Source organism: Stegastes partitus, unplaced genomic scaffold, assembly GCF_000690725.1.
Source record: "Stegastes partitus isolate 25-593 unplaced genomic scaffold, Stegastes_partitus-1.0.2 Scaffold2118, whole genome shotgun sequence".
In the NCBI taxonomy this organism is placed as follows: Eukaryota; Metazoa; Chordata; class Actinopteri; family Pomacentridae; genus Stegastes; species Stegastes partitus.
The window spans coordinates 28044-45286 of record NW_007579849.1 but is presented as its reverse complement, the minus strand read 5'-3'; the positions used below and the strand labels follow the sequence as shown (position 1 = coordinate 45286).

The 17243-nt window shown below is 41.8% G+C and overlaps 1 protein-coding gene and 1 pseudogene across 1 annotated transcript; one reads left to right on the top strand and one right to left on the bottom strand.

The window, feature by feature from the left end:
- Positions 1–6044: 6044 nt before the first annotated feature.
- Positions 6045–7570, bottom strand: LOC103374011 (spectrin alpha chain, non-erythrocytic 1 pseudogene; annotated as a pseudogene).
- A 1820-nt stretch (positions 7571–9390) lies between these two features.
- Positions 9391–17243, top strand: slc2a11l (solute carrier family 2 member 11, like). The gene is made up of 12 exons (XM_008304024.1): positions 9391–9443; positions 9653–9751; positions 10236–10396; positions 10524–10648; positions 10832–10961; positions 15302–15450; positions 15672–15859; positions 15979–16089; positions 16326–16427; positions 16544–16619; positions 16710–16837; positions 16943–17243. The coding sequence occupies exons 1-12, from the start codon at positions 9420–9422 to the stop codon at positions 17153–17155; spliced, it is 1506 nt and encodes a 501-aa protein (XP_008302246.1). The 5' UTR covers positions 9391–9419; the 3' UTR covers positions 17156–17243.

The following is a 17243-nucleotide window of genomic DNA, read 5'->3' as shown; positions in this document are numbered from 1 at the left end:
GGGTAGAGAGCAAAGGATAGCAAACAACATGAAAGAAAACTATGGGAGAAAGATGTAATAGTGATATATACAAATTTATGTTGAGGTGCTCAGTGCCTCATGGGAAGTCCCTCAGCAGTCTATTAATACAGCAGCTAAATAAGGAACAGTTCAGGGTAATTTGAGGAAACAATACGCTCAAAAGGAAAAGTTTTAAGACTGATCTCAAAAGTAGAGAGAATTTCTGGCTCATGAACCCAAACTAGGATCTGGTTCCTCAGTAGAGCATCCAAAGGTTCTGCCTCATGTTCCTCTTTTTAAAACTCTTGGAACCACAAGTAAACCTGCACTCTGAGCCAAGTGGGGTCAATACGGTGCAATGAGGTTTTAAAGAAGTGATTGGTTGGTTATAGTAGCTTGTACTGTATGTAAGGAGAAGGATTTTAAATATTATTCTGGATTTTTAAGTGAGCCAATGAAGAGAAACTAACATGGGAGAAATATGACATGTGACTATATGTCTTGCTGGCTCTTGACGGAATTCTTTGTTCAGTATTTTGGATCAACTGGAGGGTTGAGGAATGAAAGTGAAACAGTTCATCTTGAGTGAATGTCTGTTCCAAATTTCATGGCAATTCACTGAATAGTTTTTGAGACATTTCTCTCAAACACACAGATACCAATATTATGGTGGAGCTAGATGAGGGGTCAGGGGGTCACCAAAGTCAGGAAAAATCTGTGAACCACAAACGTTTTTACCAAATTTGGTCCCAGTCAATCTAGTAGAGATGAAAACTTGGTTATGTGGTATAAGAGAATAAGTTAGGGGACCAAAAGAGTCTTCAGGTAATCCTAACTGACCTGAAACAGGAAAGGTTTAGTCTGATTTAATGTCAGACAGTGAGGAAATAAAAGGTTATATGTCTTTTTAGACAGTGTACGTAAACTTCTGGTTTCAACTGTATATTGTTCTTCATGTGGGTACCTGTGTTCATGATGGCACATCAGTTCTAACAAAAAGCATTACACAGAAAAGTTATTGCGACTAGTTTAACAGTTACCAAGAAGAAAACGTAAATGAGAAATTAAAGGGCTTTTTTCAGAAGTGCATGTTGGGTATTCATACCCAGGTCACACTCTGATTGGTGAGGACGGCAGCTCTCGAGCTCTCTGTCCCTACACAACCTTGTCTGTCACTTTTCATATTGACAAGTGAATGCAACACGAGGAATGTTCACCCGGAGAGATTACCTCGGACTGTGAGCCTCTTTCTATGACAGCTTGTCTGTTTGGAACAACTACAAACACGTTTAATTTCTGACGTGGTCGGACACCTTACTGTATTTGCCGACCCTCAAACGTCAGGATGGTGATGTTTAACACCAAACTGCCTTTCTTTTATATTACGCTTAATGTAGAATACTTACAAAATGTCTCTGAAACTGAAGCTTTGTCCACATTTATTCTCTAAAACGTCTCATGAATTTAGGCCTTTAGTCCACAAGCTTTTGGGTCACTTGGAAACAAACCTTTTGGAGAACTCCCTCCAGGGTGAAGATATTCACAGATCTATTTGCAGTGATGACATTTAGACAGCAAAAAGACGTGGCATGCGATGTTAGAGCGTGTGCATTTATCTCCTTTATTTGCATGACATGACATTTTGTGCAGTGGCGGACGTTGCAAAAATAGCGCCGGTGCTAACTTTGCCAACAGTGCTTCTTACATGAACAGACATAAATGTAGAGTTACTTTATATGTGAGGGGCAACGTTGTCAGAATCAATCCAAACACATGCATGCACCATTATTTGAAGCCTGACGGACCCATTAACAGCTTTGGACTGGCCAACATGGCTTTATGTTTTAATGTTTTTAGGGCTTTGTTATGTGGACCAAAATGTTTCTCGAGCAGGAAAAACCCTGTTTAAAAAATACACATGTACAAAAAACTGAAACTTGGGATTAGCTGCATTTCATCTGAGAGTTAGAAAAGAAGATTGATGCCACATTAATGTCTTTTAGCTAAATATGAAGCTAGCAAACTGTTAGCATAGCTTAGCATAGAGAAGCATAGAAGCAGAGGGGGATAATTAGCCTGATACTTCATTTTTTAAAATTCCAACACAAGCCAAAATAAAAAACTAAGTTAATCACGTTGTTGATGTAGCTGCATATGGACACGAGAATGGCCTTTTCACCAATTCCCCTAAAGCTATTCCTTTACAATATACCATTCTGAAGCTCCAGACAGATGCAAATAAAGTCATTTTCTCTGCTGAATGCTTCTGAGTTTCTGTGCTTTGCTCCACACATGTCCGTGTCTCCTCGAGAAACTGCTTCACCTCCAGTTATGGAGCATCGCAGGTGAAATTGCTTCGGGTCTGAGCGCTCTGCCCACCGTGACGCCAATGGAAGAGCTGATAGAAAAGTCACGATTTATTTCATTCACGCGTCTTTCATTTTAGCTGAAATTACATTGGAGAGGTCTTGGTTGCCATGAAGCCAGGTGCGGCGTTTCTGAAAATATTCAGCCGTGGAGAGGAGAAGTTGTAAAAGCGTTGGATGGTGTAAGCCACCCCGACTGGACTACAGTTCACACTCAGATAATGAGAATAAAGCACGTGTGTGTGCGTGAACCTGAAAAGCTCCTTGTAAAGTGAACCTGTGAGCCATTCATTATTCATTGCGATCAAGCGTTGCCATGACTCTCCGTCTGCTTGGGAGGACCTCACAAGTTTGGCACGACTCCTTGAGTGTCTGCTTCTGCTGCCAAGTGTTTCTGAGTTCAGACTCAGAAAAACATACAGTGTTTCTTAAGCGACACATGCTGTGAATATCAACCGTGCTGCTGCCATCTCATGGCAAATCTGAAGACAAAGCTGGGAATTGAAGAAGTGATAGACTGATCAAGTCTTTTTTTGGCAAGTTTGATACATTAGTAATGACCATCGCTGTCGCAGCAGAAGAATGAGAATTAGTTGACTGAGTAATATGAGACTTTTTTTTTTTTTTTTTACTGAAAAAGAAAAGGGCTGCAAGGTGGCGCAGTTGGTAGCACTGTTGTCTCGCAGCAAGAAGGTTGCCGGTTTCGAGGCTACAAAGTTAATCTGGCAAGAGAGGTCAGAGGGTCAAAGGGGCGCATAAAGTGCATTTAATCCTGCATGCACACTTGAGAAGTTGGCATTTATCAAATCAGGTTTATTGTCATTTTGCTGTACGTACACAGTAGTAGCCTCGCAGCAAGAAGGTTGCTGGTTCGCGTCCCAGTGGGGGCATCGGAATCTTTTTGTTTGGAGTTTGCATGTTCTCCCCGTGCAGTGTGGGTTCTCTCCGGGTTCTCCGGCTTCCTCCCACACAGTCCAAAACCATGCTGAGGTTAATTGGTGATTCTAAATTGTCCGTAGGTGTGAATGTGAGTGTGCTTGGTTGTCTGTCTCTAAGTGTAGCCCTGTGATAGACTGGTTACCTGTCCAGGTGAACCTGCCTTCACCCTGAGTCAGCTGGGATAGACTCCAGCCCCCCATGACCCTAGTGAGGATTAAGTGGTGTATAGATAATGGATGTAAGTACGAAAAAGAAAAACATAAAGTTGCTTCATCAGTTGTCAGTGGAAGAAATACGGATGGAGTTTTAACCATCGCTTATTTCCATGTTATTTAAAGGTCAAAATGACGAATCCAAGACTGGCACACTTTCAAGACGTATTTTCTGTTTGGTTGTGAATTTAATCGCAGCCTTGGATGAAAAGTTTTGCAGACGCCGCCGTGTGTGAGGTTCAAACTTGGATACCAGTAAATGTCACTTTGATAACCGTACTGGGAAAATGAATAACAGCTCCTATGAAAATGCTAAGCGACGTTCAGTTTATGTTTTGAATGTCTCCGCGATGAAAGTTTTGAGACAGTTTAGCTGCTGTTCTCCAGTGAATTTATCTGACAATTCCATTAAGCCGGAGGTCTCACAAGAGACCGATTAAAACAAGTCTTCGGCTCTGCGGGCGTCTCTGTGAGGTTGTCCTCAGGCACGGATCTGTGTACAGCTTCAGATTGCAGAATAGTGTACAAATAACACGGCAAGTCACTTTGTGTGTTATTACGACACATTATTTTGCTTTTTTTTTTATCATTTCAACCAAGTAGCATCGATGAGCGACACTCATCTGAAGACTAAACATAACTTTAGGTGAAAATTTAGAGACATGACGTGTAAAATGTGCCTGTAGTGGTGATATGAAATCGCTTTATTTATTGTTATCATTATATTTATTATATCATTGTTATTGTTGGTAGTTGCAAAAACATTTAACCTGCTTTTGGCGCTAAAGAAAAAGCCGGATCATACTCATTAGGGTTCATCCTCGGGGTACCATGCATGTACAAAACTTCCAGGTAAGCTGTGTGGGGTTAAAGTACAGAACATAGCTGTTCTGTACTTTAAAACTAAATACTAATGTCAGCATCCCAACATGCTCACTAGGACGATGCAAACGTCTGTTTTGCAGGTATCATTTTTTCCCTCTTGGTTTACCATGGGGCTGTAAGGTGGGGCAGTGGTTAGCATTGTTGCCTTGCAGCAAGACGATCGCTGGTTCATATCCCAGTGAGGACACCTGGGATCTTTCTGCGTGGAGTTTGCATTTTCTCCCCGTGCAGCGTGGGTTCTCTCCGGGTTCTTCCTTCCACACAGTCCAAAAACATGTTGAGGTTAATTGGTGATTCCAAATTATCCGTAGGTGTGAATGTGAGTGTGCTTGGTCTCTAAGTGTAGCCCTGTGATAGACTGCTGACCTGTCCTGACCTTCATCCTGAGTCAGCTGGGATAGACTCCAGCCCCCCGTGACCCTGGTGAGGATTAAGCGGTGTGTAGATGATGGATGGATGGTTTCCCATGTTAGCATGCTAACATTTGGAAATCACGTCTGAGCTTGACACACGTATCCTCATCACTGCTCAACAACAATATATGTTATCTGTGTAAGAGCAGCTCAAGGGGAGACTAGAAGTGTTGTTTCTTCCTTCAAAAGTGGCTTATTTGTGTTTTTATGTCAGAGATTTTCACAGTTCTTAATCCACTGTGTTGCTCGTTATACTGGGCAGGTGGTGGGAGCTGAATTCACTGGTTTACTGGGAGTTTTAAAAAGAACAAAGCACAGTGTTTCTCTGACAATAAAGTTGGGGATGTTGTGGTTGAACAGCTGGTCTTTGTGATCAGATCCAGTCTGTAAGGAGTTTGATGTTGCTGTTTCTTCTTGCATTAACAGGTGACAAAAAAAATGACATTTCACCTCATCTCGGGGTGGTTTGGTTCGTCAGCTACGTGCGCGACGTGTAAGGTTTTTCCATGTTGTCACAGTTTTACGACAGAGGGGCTTAGTCTGGCTCTAGGTGTTATCGTTTCAGTCGTTTTTCCATTTCCTATCTCTGCGCAGAGGCTATAAAACCAGTCATCCAGGTGCAGCACATTCCCTGGTTCCCATTTATAATTGGTGGTCTCACGTTCCTCTTCAAACACAATAAAGTCTAATATGTAACACCTTTCCTGATTTCAGTGTTTTGCTCTCTTCTCGTCCCATTCTGGTTTTTTCTTACTCTCTCTAGTTTCGTCAGCCAGGATGACGTTTCAATGAGATGCCTGGAGGAAGAACAACCAAACTAGTTCTTTGAGTATATTTTACACACTGACACCAAGACAATTTAGAGCCCAGAATGTAAACTGTTAATAGTATTTAAAGGTGCCATATGGTGGTTTTGTGGTGTAAACTATGAACTGTTAGGATGCGGACTGCATTTTAATCCAGCTGAATCCCCAATTAAGCTGTTCTCTATTAATTTTCTGTTTCTGCTGTCAGACAACAGAACAAGTACGAAACAGTGACACAGAATGTACATTAAGACTAAATGGTAAACAACAGTGACTTTATATAAATGTCCAAGTTGCCATCCTGCACTTCTAAAATACTGGTTTTAAAAGTTTGATGTTGTCTCACAAACTCTCCACACAAACAAATTAAAGACAAAAACAAAAAGGGATCAGTTGACGAAGAGCGAGCGAGTGAATTCCACAAAGTCAAAGGCTGACGGCAGCTCGCGGCCGTTGCTGTCGAGGTCGGGCTTCATGTGTGAGAGGCAGTAGTCGGCCTGCTCCTTGGTTCTGGTAGAGCTCTTCTTTAGTGACGTAGGGTTTGTTCTCTGTGCTGAGGGCGAGGAAGGCGCTCCCGATTGTCTGTTTCACGGTGATCGCTGATCATGAATGCCATGTACTCCTGCAACGACACGTTGCCATCCCTGTTGGGATCCACAGTGTCCAGTGTGGACTCAAACTCAGGATCAGGTTCTCCTTCTTCCACTATGGGCAGGTCGTAGCTGAGGGAGCGCAGACACGATTTGAACTCCTGATGGTTCAGGCGGCCTGACTTCTCCTTGTCGAAATGCTTGAACATCATGTTGAACTCTTTCAGAGCCTCCTCTGTCACTCCAGTTGTGTTTCTGGCACATGTGCTGTGAATGTGGTGCCACGTGATTAATCACAGACACAGAGAGAGTCTTCTTCCTGAAGGAGGTGTGGACCGCAGCGTCTCAGCTGATACTGAAACCAGAGGTTATGCAGTCATGGTGAAATAAACCATCTTTGCAGTCTTGAGAGCTGAAAGATTTTTTTAAAAAACATTCAGGGAACATGTAAGACTTTAAATAATTTGCTGAAGAGGGGCCACGATATGGAACCTATCAACCAAGAACACAACTGTCTCCATATATACAAGAAAGTACACACTCTTAGTTCATTTCTCAGGAACAGTGGCTCCTTAAGAAAAGCCAAAATGTAAGGAAGGATTTTTACAGTCGACAATTTCTTGTAATCATGAATGAAATACTAACATTTGACCTGCACAAAGAAACAGCTTGTTTTGTTCTGCATGTTTTCAGCCATGCTTTCTGAGTGACTCTAGGGACGTCAGTGTTAGTTGACTAGTGGTCTTGTTCAGTGGTTCTTAAACTGGGGGTCGGGACCCCCATGGGGGTCCCAAGATAATTTCAGGGGGTCGCCAGATCATTGTAAAAAATTGATATTAAGCCTACATTTTTCATTTATATTTTTATTTTGTCTTTGAGCTTTCAAAGTTTCTAGTTTTTCCGTCTTCTTTTTCGTTTTTGTTACTTTTTTGTTTTGTTTATTTGTTATTATTTTTTTTTTTTTTTTTTTTGCTGTTTTTTTTATAATTTTTTTTTTTTTTTTCTTTTCTTTTTTTCAATTTCATTTCTTTCTTTCAAAGGCCATTTAAGTTTTTATTGTAAGGGGTTTATTCGTTGGATTTACCCCCTTGTTTTTTACTGCTTTTTTTTCCTTGTGTTTTTAGGATTTGAACTTGGGGGTTCCGGACCTCAACTTCTTTTTTTTTTGGGGTTGTTGGTTGTTTTGTTCCCCCCTTTGACTGAAATATCTCAACAAACATCAGACAAACTACTATAAAATTTTTATCTTTTTATGGTTCCCAGAGGATGAAACCAATCCCTACCACAAGCTAGACCTTTTTTTCGTTTTGCAGCCTCAGTGAACAATTCGATGAACTCTCGTGAAACGTAGAGATTCATGGTGCCCAGAGGATGAAGCGACTAACGGAGGCGCTGAAACCGAACCGAGTTAAAAATAACCGTGTATTTTTAAACTTCCTGTGAGCAGAGGTCAACAGTGCTTCCTTTGGAGTGCAGTTTGTGCAGCATCAGCCGCTTTTATTCGAACGCGGGTTGCTTTTTGTGCGTAATTTGGTACAGATGATATGTAAAAATGACTTACAGGGCCTCTGTTTTATGCGCTGTCAGCCATTCCTCCTTTTGTCAAGCTGTAAATAGAGCCTCGCTGGCAGCTGCAAAGTCTTTCATCTCCTGCAGGAAACAGTCCTCCTGACAACTTTTTAGAAGTTTCAATCTCTCAGTGGCCTGTGTGGAGTGCGCTGTCATTTAAAGCTGACAGCAGTTCCTTCCTGGAGCTCAGCTGTGTGACATCTGGCTGGATAGTCTGCCTGACACTCAGGGATACCGCAGGAGGTTTCTGCTTTCATTAGAATCAGGTTTGGGGCTTTTAAACCATCACAAGCAGCACTTGTGAGGACAAATCTGCCAAAGGTCCCAAGCTACTGTGCAGGGTTAACAGAGGAATCCATGCATCTTAAAGGAGCAGTTTGACATGTTGAAAAACACACTTCATTTTCTTGCCTGGGGTTAAACAGGAAACTCAGTACTGCTCTGCTGCCGGCAGCTGTTTAGCACAAATCAGCACAAAAACTGCAAATATGGGAAACATGGCTGTTTTTCTAAAGTTGTTTTTTTGGCCTTTGTTGGATAGTTCAGTGTGAGAGAGAGACAGGAAAGCAGGACATGTGAGAAAGGGTCATGAGCGGGATTCAAACTCATGACCTCCATATCAGGACTGTGGCCCTGCACATGGGGCACCAGCTCAACCAGCTATAGCGGCCCCCCAACCTGGATCTGTTTTTTTTTTCTTTTTTAAATGCACTTGGCACCTCTGAACATGTTTTTTTTTCTTATTGCACAAATTACAAATTGTAAAAAGCAGCATTTTAGGTTAGTTTACTGGATAGTCCAACACAACTCTCTGTTCCTGAGCAGGAATGATGTCCAACAACATGTAGTTAATACATTTCCTTATATATATATTTATCAAATAAATGCAAACTGTATTAATCAGTGAGCTTTAAAGCTGCCCTGGTGCTGGTTGTACCTTCATGTTCACTGAACAAACATGAGAGTGACGTCTTCTCGTCTATCCACAACATTAAAACGACAACAAATATATATTTACTGAAGTGTTTGTGGATTCGTCAGCTGCTGTATGTCGTGTTTTGGAGGCATATGAGTAACAGCGCTGTCATGTTGTATAATCAAATTCCTGATTCTAAGCTGCAAACCTAAGAAATCGGTTAATAAGTAAAAAAACTGGGGCAGAGGACGATGTTTTGTTAGAAATTTCTGGTAGCTATCTCGGGTTTAACTTTTGTCCTTGGCTACTGTGCAGAGCGACACCACCACGTGTCCTTCAGCATTTTCCACCCATGAAGTACTTCAACATCGTTTCAAAAAGTCCTGAATGAGAGGTTTCTGTAATCATGTCTTTGGGTCAGTCGCTGCAACCTTACCAAGCTTTTATAAAGACAAGACAATAAATAACTTTTTTTTTTTTTTTTAAAAGAACACTCCACCCCGAGTCCGTCATCATCGAGCTGAATCTTAAACAAACATAAACTGAATCTAAACAGCTCATATAACTGTATAAGTTACTCATACAGACACGCACTCATTCACCGCTTTGCTGCTTTGTCTGCCTCCATCATGTTTTGTCATTGGTTAATCATTCCAGCGCTCAGTTAAATGTAGTCCGGCTGACCTGAGAAGATTCCTCACACGACGACGACGGACTCCAGCTATGCCCGAGTACCTGACGCTCCTGGTAGGTAACGTTTGTTTTATTTGTCTGCTCTGTAAATTCCACGGTTCAGAACACAATCACTGCATTTAATTGAATCTGCATTTGAGTGATTGTTGCAGTTTGAATAGCTTTAAAATAAACACTGACAAATGTAAACTTTAATGATCTGACAGGATTAATATAAAGCAACATGTCATCCTAACATGTTTTATTCTTTTTATGTTCTGCAGATAAACTGTCCTCTTGTAATTGCTGCCATTTTCATCGCTGGCATCGGTGGGACATTTCAGTATGGATACTGTGTGTCTGTGATGACCTCCCCGTCTACTGTGAGTGGAAATGCTTCAGAAAAATCACTGTAAAATTCAAGATATTTAAATATTTATGACATAATGTATTAACCCTCCTATTATCTTTGACCCCATTCACTGTTTAATCTCTATAAAAAATAATAATAATAATAATAATAATAATAATAATAATAAAATGATTTTGTATAGAGCTTTTCAGGATACTCAGAGTTGCTTAGCGGAGTATAAAATAAAAACAGGAACAAAACAAGTTGAATAAAAAGCAGATAAAAAAAGTAATTGACATAATTTTTTCAGTTTTATTTAAAGGGCTATTTACACATAAACTTGGGTGACAATCTTAATTCTGATATTTTCTGGAGGTTTAAATTGCTGGGGTCAAATTGAACCCAAGGATAAATCTGAAGGTAATAGGAGGGTTAATATTTTCTACCTCAGCTATAAAAACACACCCGTATGGCGCCTCTGCATCTCTGCATAACTGCACGTGTTGTTGTTGCAGTTCATAAAGAAGCTGGTGAACAAAACCTGTGTTCATAGATACAACCTGGCCTTGGAGCAGTGGCATCTCTCCCTCATCTGGTCCTTCACCGTGTCCATTTTCTGCATCGGGGGTTTAATAGGAGCCCTGGTGGCCGGTTCACTGATCTCTAAATATGGCAGGTACATGAGCATTAAAATCCAAGCTTCTATTAATCTATTAGTGTGGCTTCAATGAAACAGTGAATAAAACATTTTGGGTTTTTTTCAAACAAAGGCCTCTGAGGCTCTGATGCATTTGTCTCCACAGAAAGCGATGCCTTTTGCTCAACAACTTCCTGGCTATAGTAGGAGCTATGCTGATGCTCTTCAGCCAAACAGCCATGTCTTTTGAGATGATCATGGCGGGACGATTTCTCTGCGGCATCAATTCAGGTGAAACCTCATTAGATTGGCTTTTTTTCGACCGCCCCATCACTCTTGTCTCCACGTTTAACCCTACAGACGATCGATTTCTATTTATACTTGTGGCTGTTGTGTTCGCGAGACCTCTGAGTCATCCGTCTCGCGGTTATTGACCGATATCGAATGCATGATTCCCCCCGTGTACGCCTCTAGGAATCGGCCTTTCTGCTCACACCATGTACCTCGTCGAGTGCGCTCCCAGGCAGCTGAGAGAGATGGTGGGCGTGACCATCGCTACCTTCATCTCCTTGGGGAAGTTCTGTGGTCAGCTGCTGGGGATCAGGTGAGGCGGCCGCCGTCATCTATACTGTGTGGAGTCAAGTATGGGTCAAGTGGTGCAGAAGGTTCAAATGACAAAGCTTTCCTACGGTGTAGCCCCCCCATGCAATATTCATATGGACTGGGACACACAACTATTTATAGATACAAGTAAATAAAATCAAAGAAAAAGACAAAGTCATGGAGATATTTTATTATCATTAAGCTGTGTTGCTAACGGATGTGCAACATTGCTTAAACTTCCTGTTACAGCCATTTAATGAATAATTTGACAAAATATCTGATGATTTACAAATTACAGTTATAAAGAAGTGTAAATCATCATCTCCCTGATATTCCTGTAGCAACAAATCAAGTCTACATCCCCTTTTTATTGCTTTTCAGCATTGAGTTAATACAAAAATCATTTAAGAAAAAAAGACTGCATCAGTATTCACCTCCCTATAGTCGGATTTTAGTAGATGGACCTTTGGCTACAGTTACAGTATTAATCCTGTGTGGATGGTTCTCAGTCAGCCTTGCACATGTGGTCATTACAATTTTAACCCATTCTTTTTTGCAAAACTGCTGAAACTCTGTCAGGTTGCACAGGGATTGTGACTCAACAGCTTTTTTCAAGAGATCCAGACTCTAACTTAGGGGCTCCAGAACATTCACCTTGTTGTGTTTAAACCATTTTTGTGTATCTTTGGCTGTATGCTTTGGATTGTTGTCTTGCTGGAAGCCATATCTTCTCCAAAGTCACAGTTCTCTTTTCATGTTGTCCTCCAGGATGTTCCTATGTGTGGTTGCTTTCATTTTACCCTCTACTGCTGAGATGCATCCTCACATCATGATGCTGCCACCACCATGCTCCATGGTGGGGATGGTGTGTTTGTTAGAATGTACAGTGGTTGGAATCTATCAAACAAAGCATTTAGTCAGTCTGATGCCAAAAAGAAAACTAAATTTTGGTCTCATCAGGCCAAAGAACCTTCTTCCAGTCTCCTACAGGCCTCCTGATAAACTCTAGTTGGGATTTATTATTAGCTTTTTTCACTGGCTTTCCCTTTTCCACTCTCCCACAAAGCTCTGAACGGTGAAGAACAGTAGCCGTATGCACAATTTCTACCATCTCAGCTGCTGAAGCTCCTTCAGAGGAGTCATACGTGCCTCGGTGGTCTCCTTCACCTCTTTGAGGACTGTTCTTATGGATGTGTCATAAACCTTCCATGACTTAATGATGGATCTACCTGTGCGCTGATGGATATTCATTGACTTAGAGTTTTCTTGTGGCCGTCCCCTAGATTTTCAGGAACCTTTTCACTGAGTTGCTTGGAGTGTTCCTTTGTCTTCATGGTGGAGTTATAACCAGGAGCGCTGATTCACCAGTGACTGGACCTTCTAGATGCAGGTGTCTTTATACTACAATCACTAGAGACACGTTTACTGCACTCAGATGATCTTCATTTCACTAATTGTGAAAACGTCCAAGGGGATGAATACTTTTTATATCCTTGACAACATACTTTAACCCATTTTTTTGGAGGCTCTAAACCCACTGGATGAAAAAAATTAGGAAAATTAGGTTTTCAATTTGTCCACCGCTGTAGTCCAGAGTGAAACATCTCAACACCTATTGAATTAATTGCCATGAAGCTGTTGTCACTCCAGCAATTCTCTTACTTTTCATGTAGCATCATCATCACATTTTGCATTTTAATGTTCATACTCTAGTTTAACCTTTAAACACATCTCTTGAAAAATACTTTACAACATTTCCTGACCAATTAAATTATTTTTTTCCCTAATATTTCCTATTGATTTAAATGTATATATATCATTTATTTATAGCTCTCGGTTTCTGTGTCATGGCTGCTCACCTGCCTGGCCCAGAAAGTTTCACATTCGAGGGAAATTTAACTCACTTCCCCGAGCTGTGGGATCTGTGATGGAAATCTTGCAGCGTGATGGAAGAAGTTTCAGGAGATTTTATTGAAGCTAGATATCGAGGAGATCGCAGATGAGCAAGACATCTTATCTCTGTGTAATGCCACCCAATTTTAAAGGTTAGCTTCCTTGCAGGGCGTATTTATACCCAAAACTCAATACGTGTTTAAATAAGGAAATTCTTCACGGACCTGCAGCTGCATGTGTGAAGATTCTGTCCCAAACATTAAAGTCGCGTCGTGTATTTCATGCAATATTTTCCCAAACTCATAACACAGGGCCCCGGCGTTACGACTGTTTACTCCCTCGACTGGAGGCTCAGCCCATCATATGTTTACGACCTCGCTTGTTTATGGCATCTGCTATTAGGGACTGGGTCAGCTTGACTTTACAGAGGATAGCTGTATCTTCACAGCTATCACCAATCAACTGCTGCTTTTAGAGCTTACTTAAGTGACCTCTGGAAAATCTTCGTACTACATAAAGACCCCGAAATGGAAATACAGGAACGCTTTACAAATATAGAACCAGAAATTGTAAAAGACAGTAAAATCCACAGTTAAAAGGTGCCCCGTCAACAATTTTACAAGAGCAGAAGTGAGTCCACACCTCCACAATGTCACTTAAATGTCAATTAATTGCATTTTTTTCCTGAGATGAACAGTAAAGTACTTTACTGTGATGTCAGATTAAAAACTAGCAGTTTAAATTCACTATATTGTGAAATACAGTCCACACAGTAGGAAAGCAATGGGACCAAAAGTCCTCTTTCATTACTGAGATTTAAATCTGTTATTTTTATTTACTTCGTGCTGTAGGGGTTGTGTTGCTCTGCCTTTCTCTTTAAAATACCTCAGTGGTGTTCTATTAGAAACATACTATAACATACGATCTTTTCCAGCCAGTACTGTGGTTTATCCACAGATATCTATGGTACCATCTATAAATGTCATCCCCCAAACATCTTCTTCACTCATGCAGCCCTGTATCATCCTACTCCTACGTCCGTGCTTCACTCTCAGGACTATACCTTCACTGTGGTAGTCCTGCAGGCTAATAAAAAACATGCCAGATTCCTTTCTGTTGGTCCCAAGCATTCCCCAGGCTTCTTTTCATGTTCTTTAGTTTCATCCTGCAGGTTTGTGCCAAAGAGCAAGACAGAGTTTGTTTGTTTTTTTGTCTTGGAAAGCATCCATAAAGACTGGCATCATGCACTGTCCTTCAGACTGTCTGAGCTGTCACAGAAACTCAGATTTGGTTTAATACTCCCTGTGCCAGATCTGAAGCACCTGCCCGTCTGTTTTTAAGAGCTACTTTGTACAAGAAGTGCACTGTCTGTGGCACCAATTTAGGGAATACGAGCTCTGATTAGTGGTACTACAGCTCATTCTGTACCTCCTGATTACTGCTGTGTTTTGATTGACTTTTAGTTGGATCTATCTGCATCCTTTAACATATTTATGAAATCTCACAATCAGATTGTAAATGCCTCTAGAAACTCCATGTGGAGCCATGATGCAGACGTGCAGATAAACAGAGCCTGTAGGTCCAACGCTGAGAAAGTCCTGCAGAGGTCTTTCTTTATATCCATATAGCTGGGTTTATGCTATTAGGCTGATGGGAAATCACTTTTGTTGCATGTGAGTTTTTACTTTAGGGCCTGTCTTTTCAACATCATCTTTCTAAAATATTTGTTTTGATCATCAGAGGAAATACTCAACTTGTCACCTTAGAAACATTGCAGTTATGAAGTTCTATTGTATTCTGTATATAGTGGTGATCAGCCCACAAAGTGATTTTAAAGCCACGAGCAGTTTGTTACTTTTCCTTAAACCAGAATCTTATTTTTTAAGGTTTTCACCATCTTTTCAGTCGGCTATGATCACGTCGTAATCACCCAAGTAACTGCAGCCAAACCACATAAAACAAGTCAAATGGCTGCTGAGCGCTTCTGCCCCGTCTGACTTGTGTTTTCAGAGCCATTTGTTTGTCCGTCTGTTTGTTTGTCTGTCGGTAAGATTATGCAATAAAACTGCCAGACTGAATTTCAGGAAATTTTGGTGGCGAGATGGCGACATGCCAATGAAAGAACTCGTTAAATTTTGGTGCCGATCTGGCTCACTTTCTGTAGAATTTCATGACGGGACGCTGGTCTTGGCAGAGGAGCGCTCTCTCTGAGTGCTCCTCCAGCTCCTCGTGTCAGCGCCTTCGCAGATCGCAGCAATTAACTCGGTGATTGCGATGTTGTTATTATTTAGGGGACTGATGGCACCAAATAAGACCCAAGTTGCACTAAAGCCTCACAGCTTTACAACGGGGGCTCTTCCAAACGAGGCAAAGCACCATTTGGATGCATGTGATCGTTTTGCATCGTGACAGCTTGAATATTTGCTAAAGTGGATGTTGCATTTGCAGCGAGTTGCTTGGTACAGAGAAGAACTGGCCGTGGCTGCTTGGCTTCATCATGTTCACGGCGTTGTTCCAGCTCGTCACTCTGCCCTTCTTGCCAGAGTCTCCCCACTTCCTGTTGTTCGAAAGAGGAGACCGCCTAACCTGTGAGAAAGGTGAGAGAAAGCTTTTGAAGGGTTCATTTGCAAAAACAGACAACTCCATTTTTGTAGATTTTCAGAAAACTTATTTCTTTGTTGTTGGCTTGAGATAAAGTCAATCAGACTGAAGCTGAGTGGATTTGACTGTGACAAAAATAGAGATAACTGAAGTTTGATTGATATTGTCTCGTCAAACTTTGTCGTCTAAATCTCCTACTTTCATGTCCTGCCCTCAGCTTTAAAGAGGCTTTGGGGCAACAAGGACTACAGCAAGGAGATCGAGGAGATGTTGAAGGAGAAAGCTGCCCAGCAGAGCGTTCGCAGCCACTCGGTGCTGGAGGTGTTTCGGAACCCAACGGTCCGCTGGCAGCTCATCACCATCGTCGTTTTCTTCGTCACGCTGCAGCTCTGTGGCATCAACGCTGTGAGTCACATGTCGTACGCTAACGATCAGATTAGGAAACGCTGCCTGCATCTGCTGACCAAACCAGCGATGGCGTCTGACTGCGCTGCCTCGAACTGAACCAGATGCTTTCTCTCCAGGTGTACTTTTATTCCTTTGAGGTGTTTCGCGCGGCAGGAATCGTAGAACACAAGTTGCCTTACGCTGCTTTGGGGACAGGCCTGTGTGAACTGTCCACCTCTGTGGCCTTCGTAAGTCCCATTTCACTGATATCCAATCATGTTTTATATCCATTTTAAACCCAGAGATTGTTTTGATATTAGTTTTGTTGTACTTCTTCTGGTGATTCATTCTTTCTTCTGCTCTCACGGCTTCAAATCGTTCTGTCCTCATGTGTAATGACAGCTCCCCCGTGTGGCCGTTTGATTCTGTGCAATTACTGCCACAACATTTACTGCAGCGCCTTAAATGTGTTTTGATGTTGCAGTTCATGATTATTCAGAGTACGGGGAAGAAAGTCCTGCTGTTTCGAGGCTACGTAGGAATGGCCACGACTCTGGCTCTCCTCACCGTCACTCTGTACCTGCAAGTAAGTCAGAACGACGCCACCGGCCACCGTCTGATGCATATTTCTGCATATTTTTGACGAGTACAATGTGAGAACTGTTTGACCAACAGCAGGTGTAATCCTCTCATTCTCCTCAGCGTTATCTGTCCTGGATGCCGTACTGCAGCATGGTCCTTGTTTTCATGTTCATTTTCTTTTTCGCCTGTGGGCCAGGTATGTTTAGCTAATATTAGTTCAGACTAAATATTTGCATTTGAATCAACAGTGACAGCATCTAACCGCAGCACCTTTTTCTCCCCAAAGCTGCAGGAACAGTTTCTCTTCCAGGGGAAATCTTTACTCAGGCGTTCAGATCGGCTGCGTACACCATCGGCTGCACCATCAACTGGTCGGGCCTGTTTGTGCTCGGGATGATTTTCCCAGTCTTAGTGGTGAGCGTATTGAAATCTGGCATATTTTCTAACTACAGGCTACATAAGAGGCAGTAAAATTTTATGCAGTGACTCACAAATGGCCTCCAAATGCTTCCCTTCCAGGGGAAACTGGATTCCTTTTGCTTTGTCATATTTCTGTTTTTCTGCATCGTCGCCGGGGTTTATGCGAATTTCCTCCCTGAGACCAAGAATCGGACGGCGCTGGAGATCGCCGTGGAGTTCAACAGGATACACTCCAAGTCTGAAGCATCGCAGACGATAGGGTTCCCCGACCACAACCTCGATGCAATCAAAACATGCGAAACCAAATTCTGATTAGATGTGTTCTCCAAACTTCAAATACGCTGGCTGGACGAAGTTACCGCATATCACCCTGACAGGAAATAAATGGTTTTAATGAAAA

Bases quoted from the DNA above. Each gene is read 5' to 3' on its own strand.
- slc2a11l (XM_008304024.1), top strand. From the start codon at position 9,420: ATGCCCGAGTACCTGACGCTCCTG. The intron at 16,090-16,325 runs GTAAGTCCCATT...TTGATGTTGCAG, and splicing joins TGTCCACCTCTGTGGCCTTC to TTCATGATTATTCAGAGTAC. The intron at 16,428-16,543 runs GTAAGTCAGAAC...CATTCTCCTCAG, and splicing joins CCGTCACTCTGTACCTGCAA to CGTTATCTGTCCTGGATGCC.